Source organism: Artemia franciscana, chromosome 11 (assembly GCF_032884065.1).
Source record: "Artemia franciscana chromosome 11, ASM3288406v1, whole genome shotgun sequence".
NCBI classification, from domain to species: Eukaryota; Metazoa; Arthropoda; class Branchiopoda; order Anostraca; family Artemiidae; genus Artemia; species Artemia franciscana.
In genome coordinates this window covers 8,255,275-8,270,436 of record NC_088873.1, presented here as the reverse complement: position 1 = coordinate 8,270,436, position 15,162 = coordinate 8,255,275, and the positions used below count along the sequence as shown (strand labels likewise).

At 36.3% G+C, this 15,162-nt stretch overlaps 2 protein-coding genes across 3 annotated transcripts in view; one reads left to right on the top strand and one right to left on the bottom strand.

Annotated features, from left to right (window-relative positions):
* LOC136032760 (egalitarian protein homolog) overlaps positions 1–8,880 on the top strand; it is a 90,866-nt gene extending 81,986 nt beyond the window's left edge. For both annotated transcript variants that reach the window (XM_065713107.1, XM_065713108.1), the window contains exon 7: positions 3,478–8,880. In XM_065713107.1, the coding sequence (XP_065569179.1) occupies positions 3,478–3,824 (347 nt within the window). In that variant the 3' untranslated portion in view covers positions 3,825–8,880. The remainder of the gene's footprint in view (positions 1–3,477) is intronic.
* Positions 8,881–10,920: 2,040 nt separating this feature from the next.
* Positions 10,921–11,898, bottom strand: LOC136033341 (craniofacial development protein 2-like). Its single transcript, XM_065714135.1, has one exon. The coding sequence runs from the start codon at positions 11,896–11,898 to the stop codon at positions 10,921–10,923; it is 978 nt and encodes a 325-aa protein (XP_065570207.1).
* Positions 11,899–15,162: the final 3,264 nt, after the last annotated feature.

The following is a 15,162-nucleotide window of genomic DNA, read 5'->3' as shown; positions in this document are numbered from 1 at the left end:
AATGTTTCGAAGGATATAGTGTCTCAGAGCTCTTATTTTCAATCCCGACCGTATCCGGTGACATTGGGGGGAGTTAGGGGGGCCTAAAATCTTGGGAAACGCTTAGAGCCGAGGGATCGGGATGAAACTTGGTGGGAAAAATAATCACAAGTCCTAGATACGGGATTGACATAACAAAAACGGATCCGCTCTCTTTGGGAAAGTTGGGGGGAGGGTTAATTCTGAAAAATAAGAAAAAATGAGGTATTTTTAACTTACGAAGGAGTAATCAGATCTTAATGAAATTTGATGTTTGGAAGGAAATCTTGTCTCAGAGCTCGTATTTTAAATCCCGACTGCATCCGGTGAAATTGAGGGGAGTTGGGGGGGACCTAAAATTTTGGAAAACGCTTAGAGTGGAAGGATCGGGATAACACTTGGTGGGAAAAATAATCGCAAGTCCTAGATATGTGATTGACATAACCGGAACGGATCCGCTCTCTGCGGGAGTGGGGAGAGGGAAGGGTAAATTGTAAAACATAAGAAAAATGAGGTATTTTTAACTTACGAAGAAATGATCGGATCTTTATGAAATTTTATATTTAGAAGGACCTCGTAACTCAGATCTCTTATTTCAAATCTTTACCGGATCGAGTGTCATTGGGGGAGGGGGGACTGGAAATCTTGGAAAACGCTGAAAGCGGACAGTGCAGGATGAAACTTGGTGGGAAGAATAACCACAAGTCAAAATAAGTGACTGACATAACCGGACCGTATCCGCTCTATTTAGTGGAATTGGGGGGGGAGTAACTCGGAAAAATTAGAAAAAATGAGGTATTTGTAACTTACTAACGGGTTATCAGATCTTAATGAAATTCAATATTTAGAAGGATCTTGTGCTTTAGAACTCTCATTTTAAATCCCAACCAGATCCAGCAACATTGGGGAGAGTTGGAGGGGGAAACCGAAAATCTTGGAAAACGCTTAGAGTGGAGGCATCGGGATGAAACTTGATGGGAAGAATAAGCACAAGCTATAGATACGTGATTGACACAATTGGAACGGATCCGTTCTCTATGGGGGAGTTGGAGGGGAAAACCGGAAATCTTGGAAAACGCTTATAAATGTCTTTGATTCGTGATTGACCTAACCGGACTGGATCCACTCTCTTTGAGGAAGTTAGGGGTATTGGATTCAGTGCTTTGGCGAGTTTGGTGCTTCTGGACGTGCTAGGACGATGAAGATTGGTAGGTGTGTCAGGGAGCTGCACAAATTGACTTGATAAAGTCGTTTTCCCTGATTCGACCATCTGGGGGGTTGAAGGATTTTGCTAGAGCTCATGCCATACGAGCTCTTGGCTCTTCCGACCTCGTCACAAGTGCCATATGAGCTCTTAGCTCTTGTTTTATTAGTTTTAGCCTGGATCTTTCTCCAGGAGCAACGCTTTCATGAATTACTGAGTATTTTTCAGAATTTTGAAAATTTGTGTTTATCGTGATGGCAGCACGAGGCCCTTTCAAACACAGGGCCAATTGCACTCAATCGCTCCGCTCCTTTAACGGCCCTGTCAGAGATATTTAGTTTAGCCTGAGTGATAGTGTTGAATATTGTATAAAAAAAAAAAAAAAAAAAAAAAAAAAAAAAAAAAAAAAAAAAAAAAAAAAACTACGTTAAGTGACTTAAATGTGAATAATAATAGAAGGAAACATGATAATCTGATTAATTGAAAACACTGCGTATTATTTATTAAGAAGTCCATTGTTGTTTTTTTTAACGTTATTTTTTTTTATAGTCTAGGGCTAAATGACACCACGAGGGGGAGGGACTGGGTAGGAATTGTCAAAAACGTGAACGGAACCATAAAAATGGGCATAAAATTTGCAATTTAAAAAGGTCACTCGTTTTTTCTAGAAGTAGAATGGAAATCCCCCCCAGCTCCCCCAAAGAGAGTGGATCCTTGCCAGTTATGTCAGTCGGGTATCCATAACTTGTGCTTATTCTTCCCATCAAGTTTCATCCCGATCTCTCCACTCTAAGCGTTCTCCAAGATTTCCGGTTTCCAAGATTTATGTTTCCCCCTCCCACCCCCAATGTCCCCGAATCCGATTCGAATTGAAAATGGAGCATCTGAGACATAAGATCTTTCTGTATATCAAGTTTCCTTAAGATCCGATCACCCATTCGTAAGATAAAGATACCTCAATTTTCACGTTTTCCAAGATTTCCGGTCCCCCCTCCCAACTCCCCCAATGTCACCGGATCTGGTCAGGATTTAAAATAAGAGCTCTGCAGCACAAGATCCTTATAATTATCAAATTTCATTAAGATCTGGTCACCCGTTCGTAAGTTACAAATACCTCATTTTTGTAATTTTTCTGAATTGTCTACTTCTAGAGAGCCCCTATTCTTAACCTTTACCATTCCAACATTAAAAATGACCTGCTTAATTAGTATTGTATTTTCGGTTTATTTATCAGAATGTGAAGTATAATGACAGTGGTTGAGAAATAAGTTATGAAAAATTGATGAGGTAAACTATTCAGCAACTCTTTACAACGAATAGTTGATTAGTTGCTAGGTTACCAACAACCAACATTACCAACATCCAAGTGTATTGATTTACGGAAAGTTGAAGGAAATCACCTTCAAAATGATTAAAAATTTGCTTCTGAGATAACTATGTTGTCAATCGAGCGAGTAATTGTTTTATTTTTGCCATTCTTTTGGAAAGGGGGATTGTTACTTACGAAAATCATATTTTTCTCTGGATTTCTTCCATATTTCCGGTTTTTCAATTAAGCAGGCCCGTATTTAGGGAGGATCAATCTACATTCAAACAGTAAAAGTGCTGACTAGAATTAATTGAAAAATGAAAAATACTGAAGATACGAAAATTTAACAATTCCAAATAGAAAAATATAGCCATTTACTGATTTCGCTTTACTAGTGTTATGTTGTTTCTTCCGCTTTTTAGTTCTATTTGTAACTGACGGAATAACACTCATTTTTCAGGTGCAGGGGTTAGGGGTAAAAAGTTTTCTGAGGTATGGTTTTCAAAAACTGTAAGGAAGTGTATAAATGACTCCACATTAATTCTTTATGTGTGCTATAAGATTTCTGTAGGAGAACGTGATCATTATTGCGGCAGTTTTCTACCACGCGGTTTTTGTTTTCGCAGAATTTAAATTTTATATGTTCATGCAATACAAACTTTTTTTTTCACAATATTTGTCTTAAGTCCTAAGAAGAAAATGGGACTCACAAATCCTACCAATTCCCACTACTTGTATCTAAAATATATAAACACACACACACACACACTCATATTCCAGAATCATATTCCAGATTCCAAAGATTCTCTTTGGACATTATTCTCTTTGGAGGTTGTATTGGGCCTTGTCAGACTCTAAGCAAGTACGATTGAAAACTATGCCAATATTACCGTTTGGTCGATTTTGCTTTTTGTGTATTTGTCTTAAGCTGGTTTAATGATTCTAGGTAACACAACTTCCCCACCAGTTTCGTTGACATCATCTGCGCCCGTTAGCATCACGGCGTCAATGCAGATGGTTGACGATGTCCTAGCAGATCCAAATATTGATCGACTTGAAAAGTTGGAAAGACTCGAAGCCATTTTGAATACCCCTTGCCTTACCACGCCTGAAACACCGCATGTGCCAAATATTGATTGGTTGGATCAGAGTTGCTGTTGCCGTTGTCACTTAGAAGCTGTTAAAGTGGAAGCCGAGTGTCAGACTTTGTCCACGGGGTCAATTGTCATAACGAAGGTTTTTAGTCCTGCCAAAGATGAGGGGAAAACGATAATTTCCTCTCCTAAAAAATAATTTTCCGCTTTTTTAATTATTTTTAATGCTTAGCCGTATTTTATGATTAGCCTTTTTCTAAATTTTGCAGCTGAATCTTCGTCAGAGTTTTTTTTTTGCAAGGAGTAATTATTAAGTAGAGACTTGAAGAACTCTGAGTCCTTCTCGGGCGTGCTGAGCCAAAGTTGAAGCTATATCAACTAAACCTGAACTTTCTCTCCTAAACACTGTTTTTAGCTTTTTTGTTTGATCTAAATTGATTTTTTTTTATGCTTATTAGTACTTCATGACTGATTTTTTTTTCACTTTTGCTGCTGAATTTTTAAGTTGTTAAAGATTGTTAACATGAATTATCAGTTTTTTCCCTTCTTTTCTAACTAGTACTTATTGTATCGGAAAGGCTTGTGAAGTTGTGGTATAAATGTTGTTTCTATCTCCCGTTTTCTTACAATTTACTTAACTTCATTTAAGATAGATGGTGTTTGGGTTAATTAGTACATAATTTTGGATTTGTAATGTGTGCTATCAATCAAAACTTTGTACCTTCTCCCTCCCCCTTTATAAAATACTGGAAATAAATAATAACTAGTATATCTTTGTACTAAATAGAAAAGCTATAGAGCTCTTTTGGCAAAAAAAAGAAGGTCCGCAAGATGAATGTGAAACTTGAAAGCCTTAAAATCGATGCTGATCAACAAGACAAGGACTAAAATGTTTAATGTTCTTGCCATCAGTATCATTTTAGTCTGCCAGTGCATCAGCAATACGAGCATAAACTGTAAATCTGTTTCAGAGAATGCGTACTAAAGTTTGTTCAAACTGCGGTGATGCACTATTATGGCCTTTGACCCTTTTTATGGCCTATGACCCGTTTTATTTTTATTTAGTTTTGTATTGTCTATTATTGTATTAAAACAAGCACAGTAGCGCCATTATATGAGTTTAAGCAAAGTCACATAAGTCGCATTTGTTTCTATAGATCGTCTTCCTATCTCTATTTTATCTTTTTCCTTATCACTGATTGATTCCACGTGTTTATCTTTAATAGGGACAAATCCAGATTGCCCATTCCCTTTCAATTTTTTAACATGCCAATATAATATATTACTTATAATTTTATATAATTCTTATATAAAATTATTATATAGTATAATTATATATATATATATATATATATATATATATATATATATATCTTATATAATTTTACTCATTCAATCACCGTTGTATTTACCAATTAATTGTAGTGTTTGTCTTTTGGCTACTTCAATCAGGAACGTTACATTTTCTAGACCTCCATGATGATATATTTTTTTCACTCATTTTTGGTAATTTTTTTCGCATGCTTTCTTCATTTTTTAAATGTGACTGATCGCTGGTGCTATTGCGTCAAAAGAAGAGATAATGCTATACAAATCCAATCAGGTCAGATAAGTCGCATTTTTGAAATTATACATAAATGATTTTTCTATTGCGATAGTTCTTAGTAGGTTTTTAATTTTTAAATATCAGAAAAAAAAACTATTCAACAAAAATAGGGAGAAGTTCACGTTGACGTAATAACGATATCTGAATTGCTTGGCTAATCAGCTCCAGTAACGGTTCTTTTCCTATTTTGTAATAATATCTCTCTGCAGTTTGAACCATCATTGCTCAATTTCAAAGATTTTATAATCAGGACTGAAGAAAGAAAAAAAAACTGGTTTAATTTTGTGTATTTTTTTAATAGAGGGGTCGATTCTAATTTATTTCTTTGTCGCCAAGCCAGCCCCTTCTGAGATAATTGCCAGGAAATTCTGTAAATTTCCCAATTAGCCCACTAATGAGATAGTTAAGAAATAGACGTAAATTTAGAATCAGAATTTCATCTTGAATTACAACGTAATATTCGTTTGCATCAGAAATGAATCCCCCCCCCCAATACGCAAAAATCCTTGAACTGTTTATATGATAAATGTTCCGTTTTTTTTTTTGTTTTTTTGACAAATTGTTAGATCAATTTGAAGAAAGGAGTGACCTGCGGAATATTTAGTGCATATATGCAACTCATGGTATATATTTGCCCATCAGGGGGAGGGGGTGTTAAAGTTAATATCTGACGCAAATGAATACTATATTCGGATTCAGATGAAAGGCTGATTCTAAAGTTTGGTCTCTTTCTTAGCTATCTCATTACTGAACTAATCAGAAAATTTACGTGGGATCTTGCTTCTCAGGCTTTTTTCAAAATAAAAAAAATTATTCTGTTTTAATAAGTGGTCTCAGGACTTCGACGAGCCATCGAAGTCCTCTGTCCTATTGGAAAGAGCAGTTTTAAATAAAGCACTTTTGATTCAGATCAGTACTCAAAGATGTTAGCACTTCGATTAAGCGAACATTTGCATCTTCTGCCCTAGGAATGACACATGGACGAATAATAGATAGACTTATCTGTTAACAAATGAACTAACATCATTTTTATACAATCCTAATAAGGGGGTTGAAAAAAGTTTTGCCTGTCACTCAATCGGACTATCGGTCTTGGCTTTTTCTACAATTAGCCATGGCTTGATGCCCACAACTATTTGATTTTAATTCAGAATCAACGGACTCGGTCGAGGCCTTCGGCCTCGACGAACATTTGTAGAAGAAGAATTTTAAATTCCCTTGTTCAGCTTTTCCTCTCCCACACCATCCATATTAAAGTTTCTTCTTTTTTCCTTTCAAGTTTTAGGCTCATTTTGTTACATGACAGTGATTTGTAATTTAGCTCATGCTTGCTTTTTCTCATTAATGGGCTGTGGATATGTAAGCAGTGGTGCCAATGATGAAAGAAGATAAAAATAAGACCCCCCTTAGTATAAAAATAAGACCCGGCAGCAAAAGTAGGCTTAACGAATCAAACATAAATTGTCTGCTTCTATTCAGAATGCGTCATGTTACAAGAAATAAACTTTCAGTTTTTTTTTAATTACTGAACACTCGCTTGCCTGTTTTTGTTTATTACTTACCTTCGCCAAAATGTGACTTATAGGGCTTTTGCTTTGCAATTGAAATTTAACTATATGTTCATGCAAAACTACTACCTTACACTGTTGGTTGGTAGTCTATAAAATTCTAAAAAACTATATTTCACAATACAGTGGTTTTTTAGAAACAAATTTATTCTTAGCCATATACTGTCCTTGCCTAATTATATTTATTGCTATGCAAGATATAGTTAATTTGGATTCTATAGAATCATTCCTAGTTGTAGTTGTATCAATCTTTGTTGAAGACTGTGAAATCTCCAAAAATACATGCTTTGTACCCAAGGGCGGATGCAGGAATAGTTTTCATCCACTTTCCTCCCCCAGAAGGTTGGTATTGGCATTAACTATAGATATGGCGGTACGAAAACCCCAGTTTTGTTTTTGACCTCCCCCAAAATAATAGTTTTGTATCCGCCTTTGATTGTACCCCAAATCAGCTATTGTGAATAAATGTTTGGATTCTATCGAATCATTTCTTGGTTTAGTTGTATTGATATTCGCCAAAAATTGTGAAATTTCTTAAACTATATGCATTGTATCGAAAAAAAAACTATCTAGAAAATAACTATTAAGTTTATGTAGAATCGTTCCTAGTTTGAGTTATATTAATCTTTATTAAAGATCGTGAAAACCTCCTAAATTACACGTATTCTACTGAAGTCCTCTTCATTAGAATATTACTGAAATCTATACTAGAATACTATACTAGAAGTCTATACAAGAATACTACTTCAGTAGAAGTCTACTGAAGTCTAATTCAGCATTCTCCCGGTTGACTCTCAACTTCAAATGACAAAGAAGAAGCTTCAACTTCAATTCATGAAGTTTGGGATTATGGAATTGGATATGGAGGGTTTAACCAAGAGACCTAAGAGAGGAAGAATAACTATCAAAGCGACTTATTAACTCCCAAAGCCAAGTAACTAGGATTGAAAATAAAATTGGTTATCATTAATCAAGACCATTTGATGCAATCCACTCCCTGCTTTTTAAAGTCTATAGTATGACTTGGGCTCAAGAAAGGAAAAAGATGAGTTATAACGTTATTCAACTCAAGTGCTTTCGCTATTTTGATTTTTACAGTGAATGTTACTATACCTGCAACAGTGGGTTAAAATGGCCTCTCCCCCACCACCAAGAAAATCACTGAATCTAAGAGCTTTCGTTGTTTTGATTTACAAAGCGAATTTAATTATACTCCACACAAAAGAGGGATAAGGGATCTTCCCTAAGGATTTCCTCAAGGATCCCTCCGTTTTTGTAGCTTAAAATTCTTTTTTTTTCCAGAAAGACAAATTTGCTGTCGTTTCTTAAATATAGAAGACTGTTCTATTTCGTGTTATTTGGTCTCCCTTAGTCCATATCTGTCTTCAATATCTGATGCTGTTTTTAAGACCTTGGCAGTCAAATTCTTTATAATAACAGCTACGTAACGAAACAAAAAAAAAAACATGCTGTTTTTGACGTTTTTCTCAGCTACATTAGATAGCTTTGTCAGATGAATAGAAATACGTCTACAATTCGAGGGGCATTCTCCTCAAATAAAAGTTTTGGAACCTTCCTCACGGATATGATGGCCAAGAAGAAATTTTCTTCGCACCATAGCTTCTCCCCGTAAGGGTAAAGCATGTGTTTACATATGGTTTGGAATACCCTGTCTTATACAAATGTATTTCAACTGACTGATTAGTTATATTAACCTGCGATGCGAAACCGTTTTTTCCATGAAAACTCTATGTAAGTCAAGGGCTTATCTGCTATTAATGATAACTCCTGTTAGTGAATTCTGTTTTTCTTCGCTTTTTTAAGAATCGAAAGACCTTGATGTGTGTTATATACATATATGTTAGCCATCTATTGTCGCTTTTGAGCTTTTATTTATTTATTTTGTTGGTGGGATGGTTGATCTATTAATAGATAGTTCAGCTCTTAATCCTAATATTACGATTTTCTTTAAATTTTAACTCGGGTCACTTTCACTTTACCAAAAGTCTGAGTTGACATATGGTAGATAGGTTGTATTTTATGTGACTAATTTCTGAAATAAAATGATCTGTTAAATAAAATCTTCTCTTTTTTTAGTATTATTAGTTAGAAAAAGGTGCAGTATAAGGTAGAATACTCGAGATGGCTTCTTGTTGCTGAAAAAAGGTTAGGAACAATACTATATTCTCTGAGGCCAACTTAACTCTGATATTTTTTTATATATTTATGATTTATTGTATATTATATAAATTATAAACTTATATAATATAAGTTTATAAATTATAAACAATTTATGATTGTTTATTTATTTATTTTTTTTACAGCATTAATATCAACTTTTTCATACACTTTATTATCACTCAGGAGGTTTAATGATTTGCTGACATTTGGTCGGCCTCGTCTTCGTCTTTCTTCAGGCTGCCATTGATACACTCTTGAGGGCAGTCTGTCTTCGGGCATGCGTAGAACATGACCCAAATATGTCCATCTGCGTTTCTTCAAAACTTCGGTCACTATGGGCTGTTTTTTTTTCAGTCGGATTTCCCTATTGGTAATTTTCTGATGCCAACTGATTTTGAGGATTCTTCGAAGGCAAATGTTTTCGAATCCAAGGATACGTTTCTCAAGTTGTTGGTTGAGTTTCCAAAATTCACTGGCGCACGTCAATATAGACAACACATTGCTGTTGAACAGGCGCAATTTTAAACGAAGTGAGTATTTGTTGCTTCTCCAAATTGGTGTTAGTCTGTTGAAGGCGCCTGATGCTTGTCCAATCCTTCTCTTGATTTCAAATGTTACATCGCCAGTATTTTCTATCCAGCTTCCTAAGTATTTAAATTCTTGGACCTGTTCAACAGATTTATCGGAGCATTGAAGAGTTAGGGGGGAGCCAGATGTGGACATACTTTTTGATTTGTCGACGTTGACCGACAATCCGACCTCTCGGGCTTTTTCTGAGATTTTATCAAATAGCAGCTGTAATCGATCTTTGGCGTCTTCTAGTAGTACTATATCATCTGCAAAGGCAAGATCTGTGAGTTGTTTGTTGTTGACGTTTACTCCATAGCCCGTAGACTGTCTGAGTACGTAGTCCGTAATTATTGTAAATAAAAGTGGTAATAGTACACATCCTTGCATGACACCAGTCATGATTTTGAAGTACCTTGTAACTCCGTTTTCTGTTCGAACACAGCATTCTGTTTCTTTGTACAGGGCGATAATCAGTTCTACTATCTTGGGGGGTATACCATAGTATTTGGGGATTTTCCATAAGATTTCTCGGTCAACCGAGTCAAAGGCCTTTTCTAGGTCAATGAAAAGAAGATATAGCTTTCTATTCCATTCCTTTGAGTCGTCACCCAGCATTCTCAGTGTGAAAATTATGTCTGCACATGATCTTCCAGGTCGGAAGCCGTGTTGTTCATCACGAAGATGTTGGTCCAGTTTCTGCTGTAGGCGTTGTAGTATAATAATTGACAAAAGTTTACTAGGTACCGACATTATGTTAATACCTCTCCAGTTGCCACAAACAAGCGCATCGCCTTTTTTGAAGAGCTTAATAATGGTTCCTTTCGTCCAGTCACTGGGCACTTTCTGGTCACTCCATATCTGAGTTAGCAGCTCAACCCAAACTGTCATGCAGTCGCGGACTGAAGTTTTCAGCATCTCAGATGTAATGTCATCTACTCCTGACATTCTTCCGTTCCTCAGCTTTCTGACAGCGGCTATGATTTCTTCTGGAGACGGTGGTGGAGTGTTAGGAATTATATCTCGGTCGTTTATTCTCAGTCTATTTAGTAGGTTCTCGAAGTGGGTTGCCCACCTCTCGTCAATCATCAAAGGGTCTGTCAAAAGGACTTTATTCTCATCCTTAACTAGATTAGTCCTGTTAGGCTTGACTCCAATCATCTCATTGGTTAATCTATAGACTGTTTTCGAATCTCCCTTCTTTGCTGCTTCTTCCGCCAAAGCTGCTTTCTGTTCAATAAATTGCCTCTTGTCAGTCCGGACACTCTTTTTTACTTGTTTGTCTATTTCTCTATATGAGTCTTGCAGAACAATTAATTCAGATGCGTCTGAGGCCGACAGAATGGAAAGTTTGGCTGATTTTCTTGCATCAATTAGTTTCCAGGTTCGTTTGGAAATCCATCTTCTTTCTTTTTCTTCTTATAGCCTAATTTCTCCTCTGCAACTTCTCTGTACGTGTTTTTAAGTTTCTCCCACATGCGTTCGACATCAGCCCTTGGTTCTAATTCCGATTGCAGGGCTTCAAATCTATTTGGAAGTTCTAATTGGAACATTCGTGCTGTTTCCTTGTCGTTCAGTTTCTCAACGTTGAAGGGTTTGTGTGTTGTCGGTGTATTGTTTTTCTGTGTCGCTTTTAACTTTTGATGGATCTTGGCAACCATGAGGTCATGGTCTGATTGTATATCAGCGCCTCTGTAGCCTCTCACGTCGAGTAGACTCTTCCGCCACATGCGTGAAAAGAGGAGGTGATCAATCTGATTGCACTTGCGGCCATCTGGTGAAGTCCATGTATATTTGTGAATGGTCTTGTGTTGAAACAATGTACCTCCAATGACAAGGTCGTTGTTCAGGGCAAAGTCGACAAGTAGCGCTCTGTTTTCGTTCATATCACCTATTCCATGTTGTCCCATGACTTCAGGACAGTAATTGTGACAAGATCCTACTTTCGCATTGAGATCACCTTCGACACATATAATGTCGTGTCTAGGAATTTCTGCAACAACACTTTGTAGTGTTTCATAAAAGTTGTCTTTCTCTATTTCATCCGCTTCGTTAGTTGCTGCATAGCAGGCAACGATTGAGAGTTTTCCATGAGCTGACCAAAATCGTGTGTAAATAATTCTTTCGTTTACAGGTGTCCATTTTAGCATCGCTCGCCTAGCTGCGGGTGACATCAGTACACCCACACCTGCTTGGCGTCTGTTTTCATGTCCGCTGTATGCGAGGACATGGCCATCTTGTAGGGGTTCCATCCCGCTACCAAGCCATCTAGTTTCACTAATGGCTGTTATGTCAATATTGTACTGTATCACTTCTTTCAGTATCTGTTCAGTTTTTGAGATCTGGCTCATCGTTGTCACATTCCAAAATCCGAGCTTCAGTTGTTGCTTCGTAGTCAAAAATCGGGTCCGGGGGCATGCTGAGGATGCCCTCCTGAAGTAGCCACACTGGACGGTGATAAAATTTTGAGGTCTAGGTTACCTCCTTGTCTTTAATTTCTAGCATGTAATAATCCAGTGATTTGAAAAGGCAAATAGTATAAAGAAGACTTATTTGTAAGACGCTCTAGACTAGTGGCAACGTCTCTGCCATGTAGCTTCGAAGTTTGAACCTTGGATAGAATATATATATTTTTTTAATGTGTGTTTTCTTTGATGCACCGATTCATTTACAATAATTAGTTCTCGTAAAATTTTAGAGTCAAAGAAGCAAATTTTAATGAAAACACAAATTTTTGCAAATTATTTTAACTACATATCTTAAATCAGTAATTTGATAGATAATTGTATTTTTTATTTGCAGCTCCTCAAATATACCAAGGATAAATTATCCGTGGACTCTTTTTGTGACAAATCCAAGTTTTTTTAGGCAAAGTTTAGAAGAGATTTGAAGCTAGACAGCATTTTAACAACAACTCATGTTATTTTTGATGAGTTTCTTAGCCAGAGTTGAAAAAATCAATATATTTAAAACGTACAAAAATTGATTTGAAAAACAAAGTGTTTTCTGATGGAAGTAAAAGAGTTGAAACTTAAAACGAACAAAACTACTGCTACGCGGTTGATGCAACATATTTTTGAAAAACTGTTTAAAACTAAGCTGCTATTTCCGTATATGCGTAGAATTCTGAAAAACTAACGATTTATTGAAAACTAAGCTTTCTTGAGAGTTTTTGAGAGTTAAAATCGTATCGTGAAAGTTATTGAAATCATGGCCGGTAAAAAAATATTGAGGTTTTTATGAATTATTCATTTAGTTTCTGCAGACCACTTAAGATTTTCCTGCTTCTTTTTATGTTTTGTTGCGTCAGTTTTGTGTTTTCAATAAAGCGCTAGTTTTTTGAATTCATCAAAAATAGGGTGATATCATACGCCACTTTTTTTTAACAGTTTTTTTTTAATATTTTGCATAAATACCGATGCGGTCATTTTTGTTCATTTTCAATTTCAACTTCGCTCTTTATTTTCATCATAAAAACTTCGTTTTTTTAATTAATCTAAAGAAGAAATGCAATGTAGACTTTCGGATTCGCATTACGGTTGTTACTGAGGGCATTCTATAATGATGGTCAGGACCATCTAGACTGATAGTCAGGCCCATCTATAATGATAGTCAAGTCCATCTGTAAATGATGGTCAGAAGTTGTGCCTTCTTGAAAGGGGTTGCCAAATAATAAAATAATGAGTCTCACGACACCAAAATAGCGCACTTATAGCCTCTGTATTGATACTATTTTGGTGATCCTGATGAAGAACGGCGTTGAATCCTTATTCAGATGTAATCTGACTAATTTGTATGGCTATTTACCCGCCAGATTGAATGGATCCAGGCCTCTTGGATACGGTTCGAAAAACTTTTGGTGATATTGAGTGACACCAGCGAGCCTTGAGTGAGCTACTGACGCTATTTAATGGAATTCGGAAAACTTTAATGACCTGACGTCTGGAATTAATGTTAACTACTGGATAATCAATTATAACTGATAAATTGCTTTTAGTAAGATGTAACTAGCAGTTTGTAAGTTATGGCTAATTATCTGTCGTATTGAAGGATCCAGACTTTCACAAGAGATCCAGAATTTGATGCAGTTGAGTCTATAAGCTAGAAAATCTAGTCGAGTCTATAAGCTAGAAAATGTGGATAAGGTAGTGTAATAATCAGGTAATTTCCCAGCCCTTATAAATTTCATAAAATAATTTGAACTCTTTACACTTCTGTTTAGTTCCATATATTTTTCTGTTATTAACCGGAGCACCACATGACGGTTTGGAAAACCTGTGTGAAAGAACCTTACATCAGCGAACTTAGCGTGAGCTATTGCTGCTAATTACTGAAGTTCGGACAACTCTAATGACCTAATGCTTAGAAGCAATAATGATGTCAACGTCCCAGATGATTGCATGATGACAGCTACCAACTCAAGGCACTATCGATCGTGTCATGAAATTGTGAGAAAAGTGAATGTTTCTTTCCTTGGATAGTTAAGGGTGCATTTTGTTGCTTAAAGGAGTGCAAAATGAGATTCCTAGAAACCAAACTACAACTTTCAGCGGCTAACATTGCAATGGAGCTTTGAGTGGCAATCTGGATTTGGGGAATACGCATTTATTTTGTTGATTCCAAAATTCGGAAATTTTCTAGTGACAGAACGTATGGAAGCAATATTCTCTTTCATAAAAGACACAATTGTCTTTTGTTAATATTGACTAAAGACAGTTTTAATACTGTTCAATAGATTCTCTTATTTGAGAGCATGGTAATTTAGAAAATTGTAACTAAGACTCTTTTTCAAAGTTGCTTATTGGCTATTATCCAAAGAATAAAAGGCTTCTCATTGACCATCTGGATTCTGGGTTGGGAATTAAAAAAGCAAATAAATATTCCATAATTCATATTGTCATTAGTGACGTCATTCAAATGCTCGCCACTAAAATTTTTGGCTTTATTTTCTAGAAATACATATTTTACACCCTTGATAAAAAGGCAATCACCCTACCCATAAAAAAGATACCGTACCTATTTATTATACCTTCTCATGATTTACCTTCACAAAGACGATAGCACTTTGAGCTGAGCAACTGGAAAATGTCAAAGTGGCAGACTAAATTGAAGCTGTCGTCATACAATCATCTGGAACAGTCAAATTTTCTCCCTTTGTCAAGCATGCCAATAATGACCAAAAAAATTACCAAGAAGGTGGGAGCAGTGAAGATGTTAAAAGTAGAATAGCCAAGGCTCAGGTTTTTTTTCACACTTAAAAAAAGTTTGGAAGAATAGGAAGATAAGTGTGCAAACCAAGATTAGAATATTGGAAGCTACAGTGATGACAGTGGTCAAATATGGCTCTGAAGCATGGGTGCTCCGAAAAGTGGATGAAAATTTACTAGATGTTTTTCAGAGAAATTTTTCTACGGATTATTCTGGATACCCGGCTGACTGAATATATTTCAAACAGTAGGTTGTACGAAAAATGTGGTTCAATCCCGCTTTCTAGGGCTATAATGAAAGAAGGGTTGAGATGGCTAGGCCACTTTCTGCGGATCAAGGATGACAGATTGCCGAAGGTTGTCCCTTTTGGCCATCCGTCTGGGGCTAAACGGAAAGCAGGTCGTCCT